General features: G+C 43.4%; 1 protein-coding gene across 2 annotated transcripts in view; it reads left to right on the top strand.

The window, feature by feature from the left end:
• The window catches only part of KLHDC10 (kelch domain containing 10), a 96,166-nt gene that overhangs the window by 29,699 nt on the left and 40,035 nt on the right, over positions 1–26,432 (top strand). For both annotated transcript variants that reach the window (XM_073579183.1, XM_073579182.1), the window contains one exon: positions 14,952–15,173. In XM_073579183.1, the coding sequence (XP_073435284.1) occupies positions 14,952–15,173 (222 nt within the window). The remainder of the gene's footprint in view (positions 1–14,951; positions 15,174–26,432) is intronic.

The raw sequence follows: 26,432 nt of genomic DNA, 5'->3' as shown, positions 1-26,432 counted from the left end.
TATCACATTACACACTGAACGGTAAACCACTGGGTAAATCTGACATTGAGATGGACTTGGGGATCCTAGTTAATGATAAACTTACCTGGAGCAGCCAGTGCCAAGCAGAGGCTGCCAAGGCAAACAGGATCATGGGGTGCATTAAAAGAGGTCTGGATACACATGATGAGAGCATTATACTGCCTCTGTACAAATCTCTGGTTAGACCGCACATGGAGTACTGTGTAAAGTTTTTGGCACCGGTGCTCAGGAAGGGTATAATGGAACTAGAGCGGGTACAAAGGAGGGCAACAAAATTAATAAAGGGGATGGGGGAACTACAATACCCAGAGAGATTAGCAAAATTAGGATTATTTAGTCTAGAAAAAAGACTGAGGGGCGATCTAATAACCATGTATAAGTATATAAGGGGACAATACAAAGATCTCTCCGAGGATCTGTTTATACCAAGGAAGGTGACGGTCACAAGGGGGCATTCTCTGCGTCTGGAGGAGAGAAGGTTTTTCCACCAACATAGAAGAGAATTCTTTACAGTTAGGGCAGTGAGAATCTGGAATTCACTGCCTGAGGAGGTGGTGATGGTGAACTCAGTCGAAGGGTTCAAGAGAAGCCTGGATGTCTTCCTGGAGCGTAACAATATTTTATCTTACAGTTATTGTTAGGTTGTTTAGAAGGATGTAGATCTGGGGATTTATTCTGACAGAACTTTATAGGCTGAACTGGATGGACTAATGTCTTTTTTTTCGGCCTTACTAACTATCTTACTATGTTACTATGACATCCAAGACTCATACCTGCACATCCCCATTTTTCCTCCATTTCAAAGATATTTACGCTTCGCTATCAACGGCCTACGCTACCCGTTCGCACCCCTGCCTTTTTGGCTAGCCACCGCCCCCCAGAGTGTTCACAAAGGTCATGGCGGTCGCCATGGCAATCCTGCACTCCCGAGGCATAGTCGTCTTGCCTTACTTAGACGACCTCTTGATCAAGGGCCCGTCTTTTCGATTATGCGAGGAAAGCGTCAACATCACACTAGATACTCTCTCTCCTGCTTAGGGTATGTGCACACGCTGCGGATTGATCTGCGGATTTTGCAAAATCCGCAGGTCAAAAGACCTGCGGATTAGCCTGCTGTTTATCATCTCTACAATTGAGGAGATGGCAAACCGCCGCGGAATCCGCAGAAAAGAATGACATGTCAATTCTTTCTGCAGTTTGGAAACCGCAGCAAAAACCGCGTGGAAAATTCTGCACTGCGGTTTCCATTTTCCATAGGATATAATGGTACTGTACAATGCAGCTAACTCTGCTGTGGATCCACAGGGCCAAAACCGCTGCGGATCCGCAGCCGAATCCGCAGCATGTGCACATACCCTTAGGGTGCTTAGTCAGTCTGAAAAAATCATCCCCTGTTCCAACTCAGGAGCTTTCCTTTTTAGGGATGATCTTCGACACCGAGGGTTGGTGATTCTCCCTCGAGACAAGGCCCTAGCCCTCCGGCAGGGGTTCCAGGCACTTCGCCAACCAATTCCCTGTACCATTTGTTTTTGCATGGGGGTTTTAGGGAAAATTGTGATGGCAATGGAAGCAATTCTGTTTGCCCAACTCCATCTTTGTCCCCTGCAGCATGCCCTCTTGGCATCTTGGGACAGGAACCCGTTTTCTCTCGACTACCGGTGTCTGTTGTCCGCGCAGGTCAGGTAAGCACTCAGGTGGTGGACGATGAGTTCCTCCCTTCTTCAGGGGAAGCCTTTTGCCCTGGAACATTGGCTGATGGTCACAACCGTCGCCAGTCTCCTTGGCTGGGGAGCGGTTTTTCGCCATCATTCAGCCAAGGGACGTTGATCGCCTCGAGAATCTCGCCTCCTGATCAACCTGCTAGAGATACGAGCGATCCGGCTGGCTTTGCAGCAGTTCCATCATCTTCTAGCAGGACGTGGCTTACATAAACCATCAGGGGGGCACCCGCAGCAGGGCGGCCATGCACGAAGTGGAGCACGTCCTCCGCTGGGCCAAGAGAAACCACTCGGTGATCTCGGCAGTCCACATTCCAGGCGTAGAGAACTGGACAGCAGATTTCCTTAGCCGACAGGGTCTTGCGTCTGGGGAATGGTCTCTCCACCACGAGGTCTTCTGGCAGATTAGCCAACGTTGGGGAACTCTGGATATGGACCTAATGGCCTCCAGGTTAAACGCCAAGGTGCCCATGTTTGACGCTCAATCCCGGAACCCTCAGGCAATTGCCATGGACACACTGATTCTGCCATGGGAACTAGTTTTGCCTCCCGTACCTGTTTCCTCTGATACCACTGCTTCCAAAGGTCATCAGGAAGGTCAAGGCAGAGGGGGTCCCAGTAATTGCCCCAGATTGGCCTCGTCGGCCATGGTATGCAGATCTAGTGCAGCTACTCGCCAACATCCCCTGGCGGCTGCCAGAGCGTCCAGACCTACTTTTCCAGGGTCCGATCTACCACCAGAACTCGGGCCCAATGCTTGATGGCTTGGCCGTTGAATCTTGGATCCTGACCCAGGCTGGGTTCTGCCAGAATGTGGTTGCTACAATGGTTAGCGCCCGGAAGCCCGCCTCAGCATGTATTTACCACCACACCTGGAAGGTTTTCTTCACATGGTGTAGGGACCGCGGTTATTTTCCACTGAGATTCTCCATTCCCAACATTTTAGCCTTTCTCCAGTCTGGCCTAGACTAAGGTTTAGCTCCAAGTTCCCTCAGGAGACAGATATTGGCCTTGTCCTGTTCCAGCGCAGGATTGCTACCAATCTGCAGGTAAAGACCTTCATCCAGGGGGTCTCCCACTTGGTAACTCCCTATAGGGCCCCTCTGTATGCCTGGGACCTTAACCTGGTCCTAGGTGTTCTACAGGAATCTCCATTTGAACCTCTACAGGATGTCTCTCTGGCATACCTTTCCTGGAAGGTGGTGTTCCTCGTGGCTGTAACATCAATCAGGTGGGTCTCGGAGCTGGCGGCTCTATCCTGTCGAGCCACGCATCTGATTTTCCACAAGGATAAGGTGGTTCTCAGGCCGGCTCCTCCTTTTTTGCCGAAGGTCGTTTCCTCGTTTCACATTAATGAGGATATTGTCCTGCCCTCTTTTTACCCAGCACCGGTACACTGTGTGGAAAAGGCTCTTCATACGTTGGATCTGGTGAGAGCTCTCGGGAGGTACGTGTCACGGACGGCATCCTTTTGTCAGACACGCTGTTCGACGGGACAGGTCTGCAAGGCGGCAACCTGGTCCAGTCTGCACACATTCTCCAAGCACTACAATATCCATACTCAGGCTTCAGCAGATGTGAGCATGGGTAGAAGGATTCTCCAGGCAGCGGTGGTACACCTTAAGACAGGATGTGCGTATAGCTTGGACGATTGAGTCGACTTCCCACCCAGGAACTGCTTTAGGACGTGCCACAGTCCTGTGTCCCCCAATGAGGCGAAGGAGAAACATGGGTTTTTGTGGTACTCACCGTAAAATCTTTTTCTCCGAGACGCTCATTGGGGGATACAGCACCCACCCTGTTAGCCTATTTGGCTTGTTTTTCGATATGTATTTGATATTGGGTGGATTTTTTCTAGACATGATGTTACCTGCATTAGGGTGGATTTTGTCTGTTTTTTTATCTACTGCTTTTACACCAAACTGGTCTCGCCGGCAACCAGGGCGAGGGTGTATACTGCGGAGGAAGAGCTAACCTTTTTTCATTCACTTACTGCCGCCAGGAGGCTCATACTAGCATACACCCACAGTCCTGTGTCCCCCAATGAGCGTCTCGGAGAAAAGGATTTTACGATGCGTACCACAAAAAATCCATGTATCGGGTATAAAAAATCTGTGGACAAGTTATGTTTTAAAAATAGAAATATTTTTTTTTCACACATGCCACTGGGGCTCTTACTATTGTTTTATGGAACAACTCATGTGCATAGGGTCAGGATCTTACACTTGTGGCTATCTTTTTTTATATAGAAGTATCCAATTAACCCCTTAACGACTGACTATACGCCTTTTAATGGAGGCAGTTAAAGGTACTTATTACTCAGCGCCGCTTTTTAATGGCGTTGAGAAATAAGTGTACATGCTGAAAATCCCCCCCCCCCCCCCTCCTTCCCCGGCATCGGAAACTCTCTGGGGTCTCGGCTACCGGGGATAGCTGAGACACCAGAGAACACCATTTCTTTTCTGAGAACATCAGAGGAGAGAGAAATGGGGTTCCCCCGGTACTTCTGGTGTCCCTGGGCCCTCCTGCATCCCCTGGTCATCGACACCTTTTTCTGGGAAGAAAATGGCGGGCACAGTGCACCTGCTGAGATCTGCTGGCTGGCACATTTTCTGTGAAAGGGTCCATCACAGTGATCAAAATAAAAAAAAAAAAAATAGCAAATCAAACCCTGCTAGTTAGGTAAAAATAATAAAATTAAAAAAAAATGTATTTGCAGTAGAGTTGGGGCTATTGTTGGACTTATAGCTCGTGTTGGGGCGAGGGTTATGGTTGGGCTTATAGTTGGGGTTATAGCTATGGTTGGCGTTGTAGCTGGGGCTAGGGTTGGGTTGGTGCTTAGGGTACTGGTGTCGGGGCAAGGGCTGTGTTAGGGTTGGAGTTAGAATTGGGGGGGGTTTCCACAGTTTAGGTACATCAGGGGGTCTCCACATGCGACATGGTGCCACCAATGATTCTAGCCAACTTTGCGTTCAAAAAGTCAAATGGTACTCTCTCCCGAGTCCTGCCATGCGCCCAAACAGTGGCTTTTCCCCACATACAGGGTATCTGCGTACTCGGGAGAAATTGCACAGCAAATTGTGAACCATTTTCTCCTGATACCCTTGTGGAAAATAAAACTTTGGTTTGAATGTATTTTTTTTTTTTTTTGTGGAAAGAAAAAGTAAAAAAAATTTTTTTCTTTCCACATTGCTTTAGTTCTCGTGAAGCACCTGAAGGGTTAATAAACTTCTTGAATGTGGTTTTGAGCACCTTGAGGGGTACAGTTTTTAGAATGGTGTAACTTTTGGGTATTTTATGTCAGATTTACCCACAAAACTCACTTCAAATGTGAGTTGGTCCCTAAAAAAAAAAAAAAAATGGTTTTGTAAATTTTGTTGGAAAAATGAGAAATCGCTTGTCAACTCTTATCCCTTACAACATCCTTTCCAAAATTGTGCTGATGTAAAGTAGACATGTGGGAAATGTTGTTTATTAACTATTTTGTGCAGTATGACTGATTTAAGGACATACAAATTAAAAGTTTGAAAATTGCAAAATTTTCAAAAGTTTTGCCAAATTTCCGTGTTTTTTTTTTTTTTTTTTTTCCCCCATAAACGCAAGTCATAGTGAAGAAACTTTACCACTAACATGAAGTACAATATGTTACACAAAAACATTCTCCGATTCAGTGGGATATGTTGAAGTGTTCCACAACTATAACCTCATAAAGTGACAGTGATCGGAATTGTAAAAATTGGATTGGTCATTAACTACCAAATTGGCTCTGTAACTAAGGGGTTATCCTGTGTAGGTAATTGTGAAGGAAGGGGGAGGAGGAGGGTCTACTGGGATGTCTACTATTGTGATTGGTGGATCCCAGAGGTGTTGCTAGGCTTCCTGGCACCCGGGGCAAGAATTCGGTTCTGCTCCCGCCCCAGCACATGCGATTTGCACACTTAGTCATGTACCGACGTGCTGCTCTCCCTAATGCTCTCAATGTTCAGTGAAAACCAAAGAGAAGAACAGAAGCTCGTGGACACATGAGTGAAGTGTCCATGTGATGACTACTGGAACCTGCAGAGCTGAATCCTGACGTCGCAGGCTTCTGAATTCTCACAGCGAATGCACTGCACCCTTTTTAGGATTCTCCCTTGTCGGTGGCAAGAGTGGACAGTCATGTCAGAACAAGCATGTGATTTGTATACTTCTGGCCACATTCCGACTAGATGTGCCAGTCCTTAGGGTCCCGTCACACACCGCGATCTTGCTAGCGAGATTGCTGATTTTGTGACAGGGATCAGCGACCGGCTCCCCTGCCGGTTATCGCTGATGGTGCTCGAACGGCCTGGACCGTTTTCTGATCGCCGGTCTCCCGCTGCCCAGCACGCATCGCTGCGTGTGGCAGCGAGAGACCAGCGATCAGCGACGCTGGTTTCTAATGTAAACTTCGGGTATCCAGGAGCCACGGCTCCTGGATACCCGACGTTTACATAAAAAACCAGCGTCCAGCGTTGCTGGTCCTGATAACTGAGGCTGTCTAACGATGTCCCAGCGATCCCATCCATGTCGGATCGTTGGTGGGATCGCTGGGACATCGTTGTGTGATGGGGGCTTTACGCCATTCATGTTCATTGAGTGAGGCCACACATGTCTAGTCAGCATGTGGCCGCATGTATGTAAATTACCGGCATGAGAGAATCCTAACATCGTTCTGTGAGCACTGTGAGAATTCAGAAGTCTGCAGTCACATAGATTGTCTGCACACTCAGCACAAACCTTGACAACCCCTTTAATGCTCCTAACATAAATAAAAACATGAGAATTGGTCAATATCACAATATTTACATCCAGGTACCTTTTATAGATGGCGTTGTTCTCCTTCTTTTCTTCATCTTGTCCAGACCCCATCCATTTTTCCCATCGCTACTCATACTGTGTCCGCATACATACCCCCGTTCGCTCCCCATACTGTCTTCACCCCCCACTCACTGTATCTGCATCCACCCCCCCCCATACTATTTCCTCATACATACACTCCATTCCCCTATACAGTTTCCTTGTCCATGCCCCCATTCCCCCATACTGTTTACTCATACATGCCCTGCATCTCCTGCTTTGCTCCTCATTTTGTCCTCTAATCTCCCCCACACAATAAAACATACAAACACATTAAATATCCCCCGATGCACTTAATCTTCGGTGTCTTCAGCTCCACTGAAGCACTTGCCACATGTGTTCCTCTGCAGGACAGGCGAGTGACGTCAGCAACATGATCAAATGACCTGATCACACTGCTGACGTTGCTCTGACCCGGCGATCAGAGCTTCAATTGTACTCCCATCTTCAGATGCGACTACAATCGATGCCAGGGAGCCGGCACGCTGCAGCTTCTCTTTGCCACCTGTCGGCTTGCAGCTTGACAGCCGACACAGACGACTCAGTCCAGGGAACGGCAGAATGCAGCCGCCAGGGGAGATACTGCGGACTGCTTTATTGGGTGGCCCGACTCCACCCAGGTCCCTAGATATTCCTCTGGTGGATCTTGTGTTATCAGATATGTATAGAGGTGTTACCTGTCATTAAAATCCTGCATCTCATAAGAGAGGGAAAAAAAACATGTAGCACAGAAATCTGATTTGAACAGATTACTTCCTGATGTTTGCTTAGATTTAAGCGACCTTTGTTTCCCATTGAAAAGGCTACATGTTTCTTACGGACTTGGATAGAACACTTACAGTAGAAGTATCTGTATCACGGCCCCTTTAACGTTTTTGTCTCCAATCTGTTTAAGTTTTATATTACCGTGTATAAAAAGTTTAAAAAGTTTGCAGATAATCAAAATTAGTTTGGACACTATCGTATATATTTCTTTGAGATAACAGGCTAATACTTGCATAAGTTCAGTTCTATCCAAAGACATTCTCTTCAAAAATTAATTGGGTTGGGAATATTTTTTTCGGTTAACCTTTTAAGCGGTAAAATTGATGTATGACTCATATATTATATATAATTTTTTTTTTTTCCATTTAAATAATACCCAGAGCTCTTGTCATTTAGATAAAATCCAATTCGGCTGTTCCTCAAATAATTACATGGCCAAAGCTATCCTGGCACTGTAAGATATTACACTTTGTTGATTATCTTCGGAAACCATGGCCCATAGTATGGTGGTGCTGTTAGAACAACCTCCAATCCTAAACAATTTAATGCAGATCTTGATATCCTGTGGATTTTTTCTGTCCACTTACCCTAGGAGAGGTAGGGCACTATACCCTGACTCTAGCAGAGTTTCTATCCATTAGCCAAAGAAATGTGCTGAGCAGGATGTCAATCGGCTAATCATGTAACAGTCATGGCCGCTCAGTGCTGTGGCCTCGCCTAGACGATTGGAGCATTGCCACCAATGTAATCCACATTGTGTCAAACTTTCTTTTCCAAAATTTTTATTAGAGTTTTACATAACAATAGGGTGGGGGGGGAGGGGAAAGGATCGGGAGGGGAGAAGACAATAAGAGAAAGAAGGGGCCAAGTGGACCTTGCGCCCCGATTAACAAGAAAATAACATGTAAACATGTACAAACATTTAGCTTATGAAGTTACTACATAGCCACTTATAACACATAGTATCAATTAATCTGTAAGTGACACAATAATGTAGTCTGTCTAGATAAACTTCTAGGGAAATAAAGGTATCCAACTGGACCATTTTTTTTGTGAATTTGTCGAGGTTGTCATGTACCATTGCTATTTTTTGTTCGAAGGCTTTATGAATGTCTTGAATAGTGGGAGGGTCTGGTCTCTTCCAATGAAATACGATTTAAGTTCTTTGTAACTAATAAAATGGGTATCACTAAAGGAGTGGAGGAATGTTCAATGCAATTTGATTTTAATGATAGGAGAGCTAGTTGTGGATACAAAGTAATGGGTTTAGGAAGTAGTGAGTTAAAGACGATATCTTTCCACAGAGGTTTAATAAGGGGACAGTGCCAAAATATATGAAGTAAACTACCCGTACTGGCTGCAACCTCTCCAACAGGATGAAGAGTGTTCTGGGCTAATCGTAGAAAGTCGGGCTGGCGTATAATACCAACGAGTTAGTACTTTGTAGTGTGCTTCGTGAAGTGAGATAGAAGCAGCATATGAAATGGAGCAGGCTTGCTCCCATTCTTCCTGGCTTGGGGTTACGTGTAATTCTTGTTCCCACTTTAGTAAGTTGTGGGTCTTGACAAGAGCATCACTTTTATTAAGCCACATATAAATATAGGGGGTGCTCCAAAAATTTTTATGGCTTATGTTGGTGATGAGGTTGGCAGCTGGTTCCGATAAGCTTGATTTAGTAGCAAGGAATTTCTCGATTAAATCTTTTAATACGATGTATTGGCAGAATGACGAGGAGGAGACCTTGAATTTTTCTTTGATTTGAGTGAAGGGGACGGGGGAGTAGAGTCATTGTAAAGGTCCTTAAGTTTTTTGACCCCATGTTTCTCCCAATTGGGATCGATAACTGTGTTTAAGGAAGAGATTAAATGGAGTGGAAGGTTATTGAGGAAAGTTAATTTGTTTATACCCCTTTTTTGCTTGGAGAATGTTTTCCAGGCATCCAACGTGGCACAAAATATGGGGTGGGAGGAGGAGGAAATTTTTTTTTTAAGAATGGAGTCAAGAAATAAACGATACGGTGGTATATTGTTATTACGGTGACATTCCAGTTCGTACCAGGCAGGGGGGGTCTGGAAGAGGCCACCAAAGAAGGCTTTGCTTTATAAGGAAGGACATGTAGTATGCTGAGATGTTCGGTAGACCAGCCCCACCGAATCTTTTGCTGTTTATAGAGAATATTAGAGGCGATCCTTGCCTTTTTGTTACCCCAAATGAAGTTGCTGGAACGGGTTTGTAGCTTCGTTGGGTAAGGGACAGAGATTGGTAATGACCTAAACGCGTATAAAATTTTAGGAAGAATATAGGATTTAAAAGTAATGATCCTACCCCACTTGGGAATAGATTTGTTAAGGGGGTTAAGTTTAGTGAGATCAGAGACTAGAGAGAACTAGAAAATTTCAGGCCTAGATAGGTGATGTGTTTGTATGACCAACTCCAAGGAGTAGACTGTTTTAATACCTTCAATGAGAGATGTATGTAGGTTTAGAGGCAGAGTGTCAAACTTTCAATAAAATGTATACAGTTTATATGGCAGTTTGCCTTAATGTCTGTACCTATTTTCTGTCAACCACTTGTTGGGTCTACTGCAGTGCACTAGTGAATTGATTTTTTTTCTTACAGTCTGTATGTGTCTTCTGTAAGAATATCTAAAAATGGAAGTCTTCCAATGTGTATGATACAGAAACTAAGAAAAAAATCATTCTACATGGCACCAAACATTAGGAAAAAAAATCTTGAAAAATTAATAAAACCCCAAACCTACAAGATGTATAAAATCCTTCTTATAGGTAGAATAATAGGCATCCTTCCAGACCCACAGTTCTTGAATCATAATCCTACTAGACTGGCAGCCTCTCCTTCCAGATCAGTCCAGTAGGAATAGCTTGGACATATGAAAACTTACTGAAAAAAAAATGTTTGACAGCAGCGTAATGGGTTTCTATAAGCCAGATTTGTAAAGAGGGCACGGGATATAATCAGGTGGCATGTGCTTCGGTCTGGATGACTCATAAATCACAGGTTACCACTGGAGCAAGACTTGACTGTATGGAGTCCTAAAGGATCATTTATTTGGCAGTTGACCTGTGATGTTGCTTTACTGACAAACAATGGAGTATGGTTTTGATAGTTTAATCATTGATTTCTGATGGGAGTTAACTTCCCAATAACACATTGACTTTTAAAATCTGTGTACTTGTTTGGAGATGTTATCCATGAAGTATGGATTAAAGAGTTCTACTGTATGCAAAGTGACTCTTGGATTAGTGTTGAGAGCCGCACATGTGGTGAGTGCCGCACGGTGATATAACTTCCCCTAATTTGTGTGTCATTTTATCAGTCTATTCTCTACTTATTAACCTATTGGTTTCTAGAAAACTGCTGTGCCCCTACCCTGAGTGCAGTGGTCTCTTCTGAGAATTTTGACATATCATAATTTTTATTGCATAATTTCCAACTCCAAGATGTGTAAACTTAAATGCTTTTTGGTTTGAAGCAGATCAGGTGATGTGTATTTGTAGAACGCTGCCAAAGATTTGAGGAGAATCGAACAACACTACCAGGAACCCATTTTCCTCTAGTGTTGTATTCCTGACCGGCAACCTCTCAGGAGGCCCAGAAGTACAAGGTGCTCAGTAGTCAGAGACGTGGCGACGGTAAGGTAGGCTGAAAACCAACCACCATTGAACAAGACACAGAAGAAAAGTTAAGACTCGTCCAAGTAATTTCTGAAGACAGAATATTCAAAGGTTTTAAGGATCGATGATGAGTGACTTCTGACAGATCAGATGATTGGATCAATAGCTGTCACAGACCTCCACGTTGACTCGGATGCCAGCAAGGTGGAGTGATGCGATGGGTTGGTATTTCAAATAAGCTAGTAGAACATTTTGAGTTGAGGATGGACTCAAAATCGACTCCCAAACCAACTGCCAGTTTTTAGAAGACCTTTTCTTCAAACTGTGGCGCAGGATAAAGTCTACATTTTTCAAGAAAACCATGATTTTTATGCAGGACCGTGCTCCATCGCATTCATTGAAGTACCTCACTGCTTGGATAGCCAGTAATGCCCTTAAAGGGAACCTGTCACCAGAAAAACACTATTAACCTGGAGATAATCTGCAGGTTAATAGCGTACTGAACCTGCCAGGCAGCTGCACTTGGCCAAATGCTGCGGGGAGAAAATGAACTTTATTCCCCCTGCAGAGCATTCTGTTTCAGTCACGGTGATGGAATAGCTGTTTTTCTGGTGACAAGTTCCCTTTATAGATGACTTGACCTAAAGCCTATTGAGAACTTGTGGGCCCTTCATAAACTGGAGATTTACAACAGCACACCTCTCTGAACAATGTCTGGGAGGCTGTGGTTGGTGCTGCACAAAAAGTTGGTGAACGGATTAAGAAACTGACACTCCATCGATGGAATATTTTTGTTATGGAAATGTCAAATGTATTGTTGGACATTTTGAGGAGTTTGAATATTAGTCTCACTTTAACAGATGAGATGGGAAAATTCTAAAAATATGTCTCAGTAGGATGGTGCAGCCAAAGGAGATTTTCTCTTTTTCTGTAGCTGAAACCTGCTCGTATTGCAGCTAGGTTTCTACTGTAGGTGCTGGGTCTGGAGCTCTGATCCCAGTTGTGTAGCTCCGAAAGTAAGAGTAAGGGCAGAGACAGACTGACTTATTTCTTGTGTGAGAATCGCATTGCACTGAACAGACTGGCCAGGCACCTCTCTTGACCTGAGCAAGACAGTATGATGTATTTTTATGCAGCTGTCAAACTCGGGTCAGGAGAGCCGACAACCAGCACAAGGTTTACGATGCGTTCTCGTATAAGAAATACGGCAGTCTTTCTCTGCCCTAAATGGCAACTGCAAAATCTGAGGAGCGGGAAAGGGAGCTCCAACAGTCAATGCATTTCCACCTGCAATATGTAAGGCTTCTAATGGTTTGCTATGGCATCAGAAGGCATAACAATGGCCAGAAGGTCTACATTTTTTTTTTTTTTCCCACTACTCATTCACAATATGCTTCTTATACATAGGGCGCATGTCGGAAGCGGGTGCATGCAGCGGGTTCGTGCACCTGCTCTATACCTATCAAGTGATGGCTGAGTATTACAGCCAGGACCTGCTTCTAACAATCGCAGATGGAGCGAAGCTCCACCTGCGATTAATAGTGTCAGTTAACAATTTATGACAGTGGCATTTTAAAATGCGCTGACGTGAGTGTGTGTGATTTACCCCCTCTGGTCAGCTAGCCCTTAACATGATCACGGATCGCCAATGGGTTGTCATGACAGTTAAGGCCCCGTCACACACAGCGAGATCGCTGATTTTGTGATGCAACAGCAATCTCGCCAGCGATCTGTGTGTGTGACACGCATCAGCGACTGCCCCCAGCTGGGTATCCTTGATTATGCAGGAATGTCCTGGGCCATTTTTTGATCATTGGTCTCCCGCTGGCCAGCACGCATCGCTGCATGTGGCAGTGGGAGAGCAATGATCAGCGAGCTCCCAGCACTGTAAGCAGACACTGGGAGCTGGTATCCCAGGTAAATATCGGGTAACTAAGCGCACGCATCACTTAGTTACAAGCTGTGTACCTTGGATACCTGCGTGCTCACGCTAGGAGCTGGTATCCAAGATACACAGCGGGTAACCAAGTTACGCGCGCTTAGTTACCTGATATTTACCCTGGATACCAGCTCCCAGCGCGAGCACGCAGGTATCCAAGGTGCTCGCTTAGTTACCCGATATTTACCTTGGATACCATTGTGCTCGCTGGCCCTCATCGCTGGTGAAATCTGCCTGTTTGGCAGCTAACCATCGATCATGTAGTGATGCACCAGCGATCCTGACAAGGTCGTACCGTTGTCGGCATCACTGGTGCATCGTTAAGTGTGACTGGACCCTTAGGTGGGTCCGCTGATGACCGCCTCCCCCTCCCCCCCCCCTCCTGTGCAGAGCTTTTTTGAAACCCTGACTGGCCATGTTTCAAAGGAGACCTTTATTTTTGGCATCGTTGCACATAGCACAAGCAATTGGATGATTGCATCTTCAAGTCCCTTAATGTGGATAAAAAGAGCAGGAAATAGAAAACAAATTGAAAAAAAAAAAATGTTCAAATCACTCTCCCTTTAGCTCCATTGAAAAGAAAGATATTTAAAAACGTAAAAAAATACACGCGTGGCATTGCCGTGTTCAGAAAAGACTGATCTATTGTTAAACAGCAATTTCTTCCAAAATGCTGTAACAAGTGATTAAAAAAAGTCACATCTATCCCAAAATGGTACTAATAAAAACAGTGTCACCCCTGAAAAAATTAAGCCATTACAAAGCTCCATCAGATGAAAAGTAAAAAAATGTTGGTAGAAAATGGTGAAACAACTCCAAAAATTTTTCTTTTTTGCAAACTTGTTTTTTTTTTTTTACTACTAAAATATGCACATAATTAATACCACCTTATTAGTATTGATGACAATTGTATCACATGTTAATTTAGACCACAAAATGTCCACCATAAAAACAATTCCTAAAAAACAATGTCAGAATGTTTTCTTTTTGTTTCCAGTTTTCGACTACACTGTGGTAAAATGAATGGTGTCAATGGCTCCATTGTAGAGATGGTAAACCGCAGGCTAATCCGCAGGTCTTCTGACCTGCGGATTTTACTAAACCCACAGAGCATTCCGCAGTGTGTGCGCACACCCTTACTCTTCCTGTTTTATTCAGATTTGTTGATATGTAGTTAAGTCAGTGGAAGTCCGTCTTCATTGTAAAATGAGAGGATTAGCAGATCTGACATCTGACAAAGCTGCCCTATGTAATGTAAGAGCAGCATGTTGTGGGGAAAGGTTCTTTTTTTTTTTCTTTTTTTTTTTTTTTTTTGTAAATTAAACTAAACTGCGTAAAACAGTACTGCAGTGCCTTTAATAATGTCTATTCAAAATCAGTCTCTGGGTTATAAGTTGTGTGTTTTCAAGGTGGGAGCACTCCGCTTTCTCCACTTTCCAGTTACTGGTTGCTGTGTAGCTACATGCATGACAGGCAATTACCTCATTTGTTGAGGCAAATATATATAAAGCTCGTATACTGTTTGATCCCAGGTATGCCTGCCTTGATTACTTGGACATTTTTGTGTGCACTTCAGTATTTAATAGTTTGGTTTTTTTAACCAAAATTTGGAGCTGGATGAATAAAACATGAGGTTTCCATTGTGTTCTGTGTTTTAGGATCCATTATTGAGTTTTCGTTCATAAATTCACATTTCGCATCCGTAATTGTGAGGCCTAATGCAGTCTAAGAAGTGAAAACCCTACTTTTAAATCAATAAACACTGTCTTAAAGCCATAATTATTTCTAAGAAAATATCCATTGCAGTCCCCTTTCTACACTGGTGGTTGTAGCAGAGAACCTATGGACTGGTAGTTCTCACCTGTTTTCTCTCCTAATTGAGCATAGCACACTTCTGGCTTCTATTTGAGTATGGTGTCTCCTAGTTTGTCTACCTTGTGGTTTTCATGCTTTCTCCTTGTTTGTGACCTTTGTATTGATACCTCTGTTTTGCAGGTCGCAGGTCACCTCCTGCCAGAAGTGGACACCGCTGTGTGGCTGATAATACTAATTTATATGTATTTGGTGGATACAATCCTGACTACGATGAATCTGGAGGCCCAGAAAATGAAGATTACCCTCTCTTTAGAGAGCTCTGGCGATATCATTTTGCAACAGCAACATGGCATCAAATGGGAACAGATGGGTACATGCCAAGGGAACTTGCATCCATGTCATGTGAGTATTGAAGCGAGTCTTCTCTATAATCGCAGTCATGTATTTGTGTGGTCTTGTGTAAGGACATTGTAAGATGCTGTGAACCAGTAACTGAGATTTATTTAGAAACCTATGTCATTGTTTTTCTGAACTACACCTGCATTAGAGCCTTGATCACAGATTCAGTTATATTTTGACATGAAAAATGTAACGATATGTAGCATTCTATTACTAGTCAAATTGGAAAGCTTGGCAAAGGCCCACAGACCCCACTTCAATTCAGTGGGATTGGTGGCTTTCATTCTGCAAGTGATCTAGCCCTTTGTCTTGAAAAGGAAGCTTTAGAAGCCCAGCAGGAGGCAGAACTGCATAATAGTATTTGGTCTTTTCTGTACACTGTAATTTATTGTGCTGATATCTGAATTGGCTACTATGTGTCACGGCATATTTGTAAGAGATCCCAGGGCTAGGGGCTCCTTCCCTATCCCTAAAGCTAGTTGCGCCCTAGCTATCCCTGCTCCCTAAATTGTCTATTGGTGAAGATGACAGGGCCATGAGCCTTACTGAGCATCTGAATCAGTGCTTGTATGTCCCTTCTTCCACCCAGGTAAGTGGGGAATTGTAGGGTGTAGGAATACACAAGCTATACTAACAAGGGAAGACGCACAGGGATAAATGAAAATATCAGTCATACAAATATGCATTCATAAACAACAGAGTTAAACACAGGAAGTAAAAGAAGGAAAAAAACAAATAGAGGATGAGGATATGCACACAGACAAAAACCAAGCAACAGTCTTTAGGACAAGACTACAAACGTCTCTTCAAACAACCAAACCTCCAACTCCAGAACCAGGCAGTATCAAACTAACTGACCATGCCTGCTTGCCAGAGAGGAGTATATATAGCAGAGGGGAGTGGCCAAAACTGAACAGCTTAGCGCATCAAAGCAACATAGTAGCGTAATTAGCAAGGCCGAAAAGACATTTGTTCATCCAGTTCAGCCTATATTCAGTCAGACTAAATCCCCAGATCTACGTCCTTCTAAAGAACCTAATAACTGTAAGATACAATATTGTTATGCTCCAGGAAGACATCCAGGCCTCTCTTGAACCCCTCGACTGAGTTCGCCATCACCACCTCCTCAAGCAAGGAATTCCAGATTCTCACTGCCCAAACAGTAAAAAATCCTCTTCTATGTTGGTGGAAAAACCTTCTCTCCTCCAGACGCAGAGAATGTCCCCTTGTGACCGACACCTTCTTTGGATTAAACAGATCCTCGGAGAGATATTTGTATTGTCCCCTTATATAATTATACATGGTTATTTTCAGTTTTTGCATTTCCACAAAAACTTAAAATAACCCATAAATTTCATTCAACTTCACAGTTGTGTCCCACAGTTCCAGGGGGGCGAATACTTTCACAAGGCACTGCATCATTGTTAAACTGCATCTGCCACCTTTCTGGCCAAGTTTCTAACTTATCCAGATTCATCTGTAGCAGAATACTATCTTCTTTGCTATTGACTGCTTTACATAGTTTTGTATTGCCTGCAAATATTGATATTTTACTGTGTAAAACTTCTACCAGATTTTTAATAAATATGTTGAAGAGAATAGGTCCCAACAACACTGACCCCTGCGGTACCCCACTGGTCACAGCGACCCAGTTAGAGAATATACCATTTATAACCACCCTCTTCTTTCTATCACTAAGCCAGCTACTTACCCATTTACACACATTTTCCCCCAGACCCAGCTTTCTCATTTTGTGTACCAACCTCTTGTGTGGCACGGTATCAAACGACTTGGAAAAATCAAGATATACCAGGAAAGATATAAAGCAGGAAACTGTCAACTGAACAGATTAACCCCTGCACTGCAAGCAGAAACTTGCACTGTTTAATATGACGGTGAGGTGCTTCTAATCGGTGCAGGAGTACGAGAAATCAGTCTTCTGGCTCCTTTGTCACGGTAAACCCGTGACAGTTTGCTTTAGAAATTCATAGTACCTAATTAGTAGTGCAAACGCTATTTTGTTCAATGTTTTAAATGATATGAAGAGAAATCCAATCTTTTTTTGTCAAACAGTATGGGGCCTGTACATTAAGACCAGTGTTGTGCATGCCAGTCTTGGGCACGGCAGACCCTAGCGGGCTGATCATTTATTCATCGAAGCAACAGTATTTTTTATTTATTTTTTTTTTTAATACCACTGGAGTGCAATCACAAATGTAAATTTCCTGCCACTAGAAATATATTTGACATCTGCTGTCTTATGCCCAATTTGAGAACAGAGCTCTTAATTTGCACTTCCACAAGCCATGTACTTCAGTCAATGATTGGCAGATTTAACGCTATTTAGATGGAGGGTGGTCTTGGGCACTCTCCAACCTGCCCATGCTTATCCCATTTTGGCAAGGCTGGCTGGAACTGGTATGAAAACGCCTGATGTCACCAAATTTTTGTGCAACTGCTAATTTGCTTAAAAATTTTGCAATAAATTTTTACCCCAGAAAACTGTTCTAAATGCCTTTTATAAACCAGCTTTATGGGTTAAGGAAGGATAATGTATAAAAAGAGCGCTCTGAATCTGTATCTGGTACTAGAGAATCTAGTATTGCACATAGAGCCCTAGGTAGGGGGGCCCTGCTGTCTTGTCACACATCTAATTTGCCTATTTTTAATTGAACAGGAGCTGATCTGCAGTTCTTGACCATTCATTTTATAGCAATTGTTGCCCTCTGGGGTGCTAGACTTTCACTAATCTGATATTGTTTACCTAAACATCATTGTGGTTATTTATTTTGTGTGTCCCCCCCCCCCCCCCTTCATTTTGGAGGCGCTGTAAAATAAAACTTGAACTTAACAAGAAGTTGTTTTCTGACGGATACATACAAAAAAAATATTAAATTATATGGAAACTCAGAATATTAAGTTTTTTTTTTTTTTTTTTTTTTTTTTTTTTTTTATATGCAAGGCCTGAAAAGATCATATAGGACTTTCTCTTATATTGATGCCAGACAAACCATTTTCCGTCTCCATTCGCATGCTTGCTATGGGTTCACCCATTTAGTCCATTAAATTCCTTTAATTAGCTTATAGGATCTTAAAGAAGTGATTTGAAACTGTATTATGGCCGGAATGACCCCACATTTTGCATCTGTTACATACATCATAACAAAACCTCTAGTGATTTACTATAGTGAACTTGACATGGGGTCATATGGTGGCTTTAGTGGTCTCAGTATAAGGCTGTGTTCACAAATTCAGGATTTTTCGCTTTTTTTTTTTTGCGTTTTTTCCCCTGCAAAAACACTTAAACGCATACATTAAGCATCCTATTAGAATGAAATCCGCAATTTTTGTGCCCATGATGCGTTTTTTTTCGCAAAAAAAAAGCATTGCGGAAAAAAACGCAGCATGTTCATTAATTTTTCAAGAAATCTGCGGATTTCATTGTATTAGGATGCTCCGGAAAAAAAACCCGCAAAAAATCTGCACCAAAAACGCAATAAAAATGCGATAAAAACAATAAACAAATTGCGAATTTCCTAGGAAGGAGTCCGGTTTTTTTCCATTCTACATGACGGCACCACGAGAGAGGGGATCCGCCCAATGAGGACAGGAAACCTTCAAGATAAAAGGGGCGGCTCCTCTCTCCGCATCAGTTGGTTTCCTGTCCTCGATGGGAAACCCTCAAGATGAAAACCTCTTGAAGATTCTGGAAGAAAGAAGAGGATGCCTGGGCCTTGGTCGGGTGATTACTGGCAGGCACCGGTCTGCTACACCCGTCACCAGGTACCGGTAGTCGCCTCGGGGGCCATATATTCCTATGCCCCCCCTGAGCGAGTGCATGGCCACAGCCTGTGAGGCATTTGCCCAGGTGAAGTTTGAGGCCTCGGAGACCACATTGGGTGCACCCTCCCAGATGCCGACATACCCCATAGAAGTCCACGGAGGCCACTTTTGTGCTCCCTCTCTGACGTGTGGTGGCCATGCAGCCCGTGAGGCACATCGGTGCACGGGCAGAGGTAAGACGACTCGGAGGACCCTCTCTTGGAATCCCTCCTTGTTGAGCCCAGGACGCCGGTCACCATTTGGGCCATTTGGGCCTGAAGGCAGACTGTCTGAGCAGGAACCACTTGAGGCAAGGAGAAGGGTACCTAAAAGAATCCATTTCTCAATGGATAGTGCACATTTGGGAAAACCCAGTATAGATCTCTCCACCTCAAAAAAGCCAACAGGAAGGTTCAGAAATTCTGCGCCCTAAGTCCAGCAGACAGACCATGGACAGTAGACACCTTCAGGATAATGTGGACATCAGGTCTCCTGTACGCCTTCCCTCCAATATGCCTCATACCAGTGGTTTTGAGGAAGATCAGGGAGGTCAGAGCCAGAGTGTTCATAATAGCTCCCTTTTTGGCCAAAAAGAGTGATATCAGTAACAGAGGTCTAGGACCTTCCAACACAGTGTCCCTTCAATCACCCTCAGAGATCCAGGCTGCAGTTGACAACCTGAAATTTAGAAGGTCGCTACTAGAGGAAAAGGGATTCTCAGCAGCGTTAATATCCACCTTACTCAGTAGCAGAAAACTAGTGACTACAAAAATTTTTAAGAGGATATGTAAAAAATTCTTATCTCCTCAGACCCAATACGGGAAGGGAAAGTCCCGATAGGGGCAATACTGGAATTTCTGCAGAAAGGTTTAGGATTGGGGTTAGCTGTCAGTACCCTCAAAGTACACGTCTCAGCCCTGGCAGCCTTATTCAACTGCGACCAGGCAAACAATAGGTGGGTGGCCAGGTTTATCCAGGCCTTTACTAAAGCTGACTGTCACGTCCTCTACTCCTCCTACTCCTCCTTGGGATCTAAATTTACTCCTGTCATCTCGGACAGAGTCTGTTTGAACCATCAAAACACAACATTAGCTAAGGATTCTAACATTAAACAGCCTTATTAATGGCACGCACGTCGGCCAGTAGGTTGAGCATTCACTCGCATTATCAATAAGACCCTCCCTACACTCAGGCCATAGACGATAGAGTTGTGTTAAAATTAGATCCAGCATACCTTCCCAAGGTGATGTCAAAATATCATAGGGCTCAGGAGATAATCTTATCTATTTTGTCATGATACTAACTACCAGAAGGCGGAGAGGCTTCATTGCCTAGATATGAGGAGATGTCTCCTGCAGTATTTAGAGGTAAAGAGTCCTTGGAGAATACAGAGGTCCTTATTTGTCTCATTCCAAGGGGCAAGGAAGAGCCTTAAAAGCCTCTAAACAGACTATAGCTAGATGAGTGAAAAAGGCCATTATGCTAACATATAGCAGTGTAGGCAGGGCTATTCCAGAAGGTATAAAGCCCACTCCACGAGGGCCATGATGACGCCCGGGATGGAGAGAGCAGATGCTCCCATAGACCAAACCTGTGAGGCGGCCTCTTGGTCCGCTCCGGCATTATAGGTTAAACCTATTTGCTACCTCTGATCTCACATTTGGGAGAAGAGTGTTACAAGCAGTGATCCCTCCCTAAGAGAATACAAATCTCTGTAACTCTCTCGTGGTGCCGTCATGTAGAATGGAAAAACACGGGTATTACATACCTGGTAATGTGTTTTTTCATGAGACATGACGGCACCCTTATATTCCCTCCCTATTGATCACATCATTAGTTGGGTGCATTATACACTCCCTTGGGTGTCAGAAATTTAGTAGTGTAAAGGATGTATTATTTATATGTACACTAACCTGCGTAATTCCTCTCGTGCTCTGTAAAACAACTGATGCGGAGAGAGGAGCCGCCCCTTTTATCTTGAAGGTTTCCTGTCCTCATTGGGCGGATCCCCTCTCTCGTGGTGCCGTCATGTCTCATGAAAAAACACATTACCAGGTATGTAATACCCGTGTTTCTCAGGAAATTTCTTCATATGTGTGCACATAGCCTAACGCTGGGCTAGAGGAGGCCATGGGAAGGCTCCAATTCCTGCTTACATACTTATCAATGGCTGAATAACTTGAGTGTCTTACACGAGCAGGCGTTTTACGTGATGTTTGTGTGTCTTAGAAGGCAATTCATGTGACAAAGTCCTGTTATTATAGGAAGGTTGGCACCGAGTCAAACAGCCAGTCTCTGCTGTGAGTGGTGTGACCCCCACATATTAACAAGGGAGGGGTGGCAAGTGTAATGTGAGCTAGCATGCATGTAGAAACTGTGCCTTCTCTGTAATATGGAAGATGGTGACAGATTTGAGATCCCCTTAATGATGATGGTTGTTTTTATTTTGCTAAATGTGTTAGAGATATGATCTTATGGCACTTGCTCGTATATACGTAATGCGGGTTCTCCTAATGTGTAGCTTTCCACATACAGTGGCATGTGAAAGTTTGGGCACCCCTGGTCAAAATTACGGTTATTGTCAACCATTAAGCAAGTTGAAGACGAAATGATCGCTAAAAGGCCTAAATTTGAGTCAAATATGACCCTTTTTTGTATTTTGGGGAAAATGTATTTTTCATCTTTTACATTTCAAAACTTACAGAAAGGAAAATGGGCCAATGCAAAAGTTTTTGGGCACATTGCATTGTTAGTACCTGTAGCACCCACTTTTGAAAGTATCACAGCTTATAAATGCTTTTTGTAGCCTGCCAAGAGTCTTTCAGTTCTTCTTAGAGAGATTTTCATCCATTCTTCCTTGGGAAAACTCTTCCATTTCTGTTAGATTCCTGCGTCGTCTTGCAGGAAGGTCTAGTTACAGATTTTCCAAGATGTTCAGATCAGGGGACTGGGAGGGCCATTGTAAAACCTTCAGCTTGTGCGTTTTGAGGTATTGTGGACAAACTGACCTCAAAGAAGCAAAACGCGCCTTGGGGCCTTTTCCTTCCACGTCCTCTTTGGTTGGTCACTGGGATCATACCCTTATATACTTTATTTTTAACTTGGGTTTATCAATACTTGATCTTGGACCACATACATTGGCTGCTATCACTATTAATTGTGTGTTGTGTATTTCCTGTGGTAGTCTTTATGCACTGTTATATGTCAAATAATGGTATATTACGAATTAATTAGTAATCATCTCGTCACCAATTGTTCTGTTTTATTGATTTTCTTTATGACAGCTGTTTTACCCTCCCTGGCTACCCATTTTTCCTTATATACTTTTATTCATTCCATAGACTGTGTACTCCTGCTCTCCCCCATTGCCACTTAATCAGGTTTTACCTATTATCTATCTTGTTTTTATGAATTCTATAATAAAGATTATATGTACGAAAAAGGAGCAGCACAATACTACAATTGTGGGTGCCCAGGTCTTCTCAGCTGTTCATTTAATACTTGCCCAAGTCCATAACAAAAAAAGAAAGGCAAAACTCCATTTACTTGACGTGAAAAAAGTGGATTTATTCAGACCCACATGGTGTGGTGACATTTTGACTTACACTGAGCCTTTCTCAAGTGCTGCCTTCCTTTTTCTTATTTTTCTTGTTATAAGAAAGATTATCTATAATTTGTGATACTCTCCTGTGTCTATCTTTTTGGGTAATACTATGACTATGGATTGGCGATAAATAGTTTTCTTTTTTTAGGTAACTTATTTTAAGGTCTAGCCACAGATTTTCAATGATCAGATCAGGGAACTTTGAGGGCCATTATAAAACCTTCAGCTTGTGCCCTTTGAGGTAGTCTATTGTGGATTTTGATGTGTGTCCCGAGTACCCGTAGCTGCATGTCTCGCTGCTGTTTGATAGCCGCAACACATGCGAGGATATTTATTTTAACCTCATCAGTCCACAGGACTTGTTTCCAAAATACATCAGGCTTGTTTAGATGTTCTTTTGCATACTTCTGACGTGGAATTTTATGGTGAGGACGCAGGAGAGATTTTCTTCTGATGACTCTTCCATGAACTCCATTTTTGTGCAGGTGTCTCTGAACAGTAGATCAGTGTAACACAACTCCAGAGTCTGCTAAATCTTTCTGAATGTCTTTTACAGTCAAGCGGGGGGTTCTGATTTACCTCTCACTGAAATTTTGCTTGATGGTATCTTGACCTCCACTGTTCCTACTAACTGTCATTTCTTAATTACATTTTGAACTGAGGAAAGGGAAACTTGAAAACACTTTTCTGTCTTCTTATAGCTTTCTTATGCTTTCTGGGCCTCCACCATTTTTATTTTTAGAGTTCTAGGCAGCTGCTTAAAAGAACCCATGGCTGCTGTTTGGCACAAGGTTAAAGGAGGCTGGATTTTTATAAAGCTGGGACATTTGCATCACCTGCCTTTCCTAATGATATTGAACAAGCCATAATCCTAACAGGCCAATGCCTAAAACCTTGGTCAAGGTTATCTGAGCACACAAATCTCCAAGGGTGACTAGACTTTTGCATCAACCAGTTTTCTTTTTTGTAATTTTTAAAATGTGAAAGATAAAAATTATAGATTTTTTTTTTTTTTTTGCCTAAAATACAAAGTAAATGTGGGGGCGTGGTCTGGAGCTCGATGCAGCAGGCTGTGTGAGCTCTGAGGAAGCCTCCCTCGTTAAGCGACATAACAAGCAAACAAGAAGAATTTTGTTAAAAAGATTTATTGTATTTAAGAGCCTCATCTCCCAGGATTATTTTGAGACCTATCTGAAGATTCTAGGATAAATATTCCCCGAGATATAACCATCTGAAGTCCGAGGTGGAGTGACTCAGCAAGGTTTCCCGCGCTTGCTCTGTGCTGCAGCGACGCGGCTGGGAGGAGAAGAGAGAAGCCACTAAAAAGGCGGGAAAACCGGCGGGGAAGGCTCCGGTATCTAACCAAGGAGCCGATACTACAGCGGAGATCAGCGGCAGGCTTCAGAGCACCGGCAGCAGAGTGAACACAGTGACGCCGGTGAGAGAGGCCGGGGGACCCGGTGGAAGGAGCGGCGACATCTGAGGGGAAGAGCGGGAGAGATTAAGTTTACCGCGCCGGGGATTCCCCGCTGCAGCAGCGCGCCCGGCTGTGAAGAAGAGGGACGCTGCAGGAGAGCCTAGGAACTTTGACAGCACAACGGGTGGTGCGGCTCCGGTCGGAAGTCACGGGAGTTCGGCGGGGGAGCTCTTGTTGCAGGGGCTCTTTTGGCGGGATCTGTGTCGGCGGACGTGGCAGAGGCCAGAGGACAGAGGAGGTGACATCGGCTGGTGACAGCTTACCCGCTGGAGCGGGAGGAGAGAGGGCTGCTCAGAGTCGGAGTATGTGAGGCGGCAGAGGGGAAAGGAGTCCAGTGGAGCCGGAGGAATTACTGGCAGTGGATGGCAAGAATCGCTGGCTATTACAGCAGGTACTGTGAACTCAAAAATATAACGGACAGTGCAGCGCCAGACAGGAATCACAGGGGCGGTTTTTGCCCAGCGGATGTATAAGAGGAGCAGCAGATTTACGACCTGACGGACTACCCTTACTCTTCAAAGCGGTTAATCTTTTACAAATTGTCACTTAACGGTTGTTATTTGATATTAATATAGTGTGCTGGGGCATTGGTTAACTAGTGGGCTCATAGATATTAAGCACCACAGTCCTATTTGACACCGTGATTACCAGGTACATATATCTAACCTGTAATATTAGCAGGTTCTGATTCATTTAGAGGGCTGTGGATGCCGATTAAGCTCGGAATTTATATCTGGTGTTTTATTCCCAATTGCTTTGGGTTTATTGATCCTAGATGCGGTCAAGTCTGATGGCCTTCTTTTCTATGTAACCAGCTATCTAGTCATTGACATTTAACTGTGGTTACTGGATACTAGGTGTGGCTTATTGTAGCACTGGTTAAGTTGTTGTTCCATAGAAACTAAGCAGCACAGAGCTATTTGAAGCTGGGCCTATCAGATACATCCACTTAACTGGTATATAAACAAAGTGCTGCTTCATTTTGAGGGTTTTTGATGCCAATCTAGCTTAAGATTTGTGCTTGGTGTTTGTATTCCCAAATTTCTGGGCTTACTGATAGACAGGCATTATCAAAACAATATTTTTCTATCAATCCTCAATTGCTAAGTTACGCATATTATTCTGTTTCTCGTCACTATTCCATTTTGAGTGACATACCAGAGCTATTGGGGAACAGCCCAGGAGGCACTTTAGAAGTATTAAAATGAGCCAAAAAACTAACAAAGCAAGACAGCAAAGAGACAAATCCTCACGTAAACAAGACACGACAGAATTGGACGAGGCTATATGCGTTGGTCCTCCTTCCTCCCCTAAAAGAAACACTAAATTTTCAATTGGACAAAAAGGTGATACTCATACTTTAATAATACAGGAGTTGGAAAATATTCAATCAGAAATGGATACCTCTGTTAAAAGAAAATCTAAAAGAGATGAGTCCAGGGGGGAGGGTAAATCTGTACTGTCAGATGAGGAAGAATATTATGAGGCTTCCCCGTCTCGGAGTCCAGACAAAAGTAGGCCTAGAATAGACCTTAACTCTGCAGCTGAAGAAACTGGTATTAGTGATCATGGAGGTCTAGAAGATATCCAGGCATCTGAGAAGGGGGCCTCTGAAAAATATATCAGAGACTTAATTCTAGCATTAAATAAAAGCGTTGAGACTTCTATAGATAAGCATGTCAGCCGTTTACAAACCAACCTAGACACAATTACCACTAGGTTGGATAAAAACGACAAAAAAATAGAAGCCATTGGAAAGTCCTCTGTCTCCCTCCAAAATCAACAAACTAATGCCCAAAAAGAACTCCTCTTTTTACGAAGTAAATTAGCAGATCTAGAAGACCGTAGTAGAAGGAACAACATTAAATTGAGAGGAATCTCGGAAAAAATTAACCAGCACAGTTTACAAAAGTATGTCAAAGAGATTTTGACTAAAATACTGCCTTCTGTCCCTGAGGTTGAACTAATGATAGATAGAATCCACAGACTCCCGCGCCCTGTATCTATCTCGGCTGAGCTCCCTAGAGATACTATTTTAAGATTCCACTTTTATTCTACCAAAGAAAAATTCTTAAATTACCTCGGAACTAATAAACACCTTCCCCATCCCTATGATCACATCAAATCATACGCAGACCTTTCAAAGGAAACTATCCAAACAAGGAAAGGATTCAATGAAGTTACAACAATACTGAGGAAGAAAGGTGTGGTCTATAGGTGGGGGTTTCCTACTAAGCTACTGATAAATCATGGTGTGATCATGGTGTGGTCATAATAATTTTATCTCCACAAGAAGGGAAAAATTTTATTGAAACCTTGGATAAGAGAAATGAGGCTCCAGGGTGAAAAATGTAAACTT

This window comes from Dendrobates tinctorius, unplaced genomic scaffold (assembly GCF_039654945.1).
Source record: "Dendrobates tinctorius isolate UK_male_01 unplaced genomic scaffold, ASM3965494v1 ptg000062l, whole genome shotgun sequence".
Lineage (NCBI taxonomy): Eukaryota > Metazoa > Chordata > Amphibia > Anura > Dendrobatidae > Dendrobates > Dendrobates tinctorius.
The sequence above is the reverse complement of the archived record's forward strand: the minus strand, read 5'-3'. Positions and strand labels throughout refer to the sequence as shown.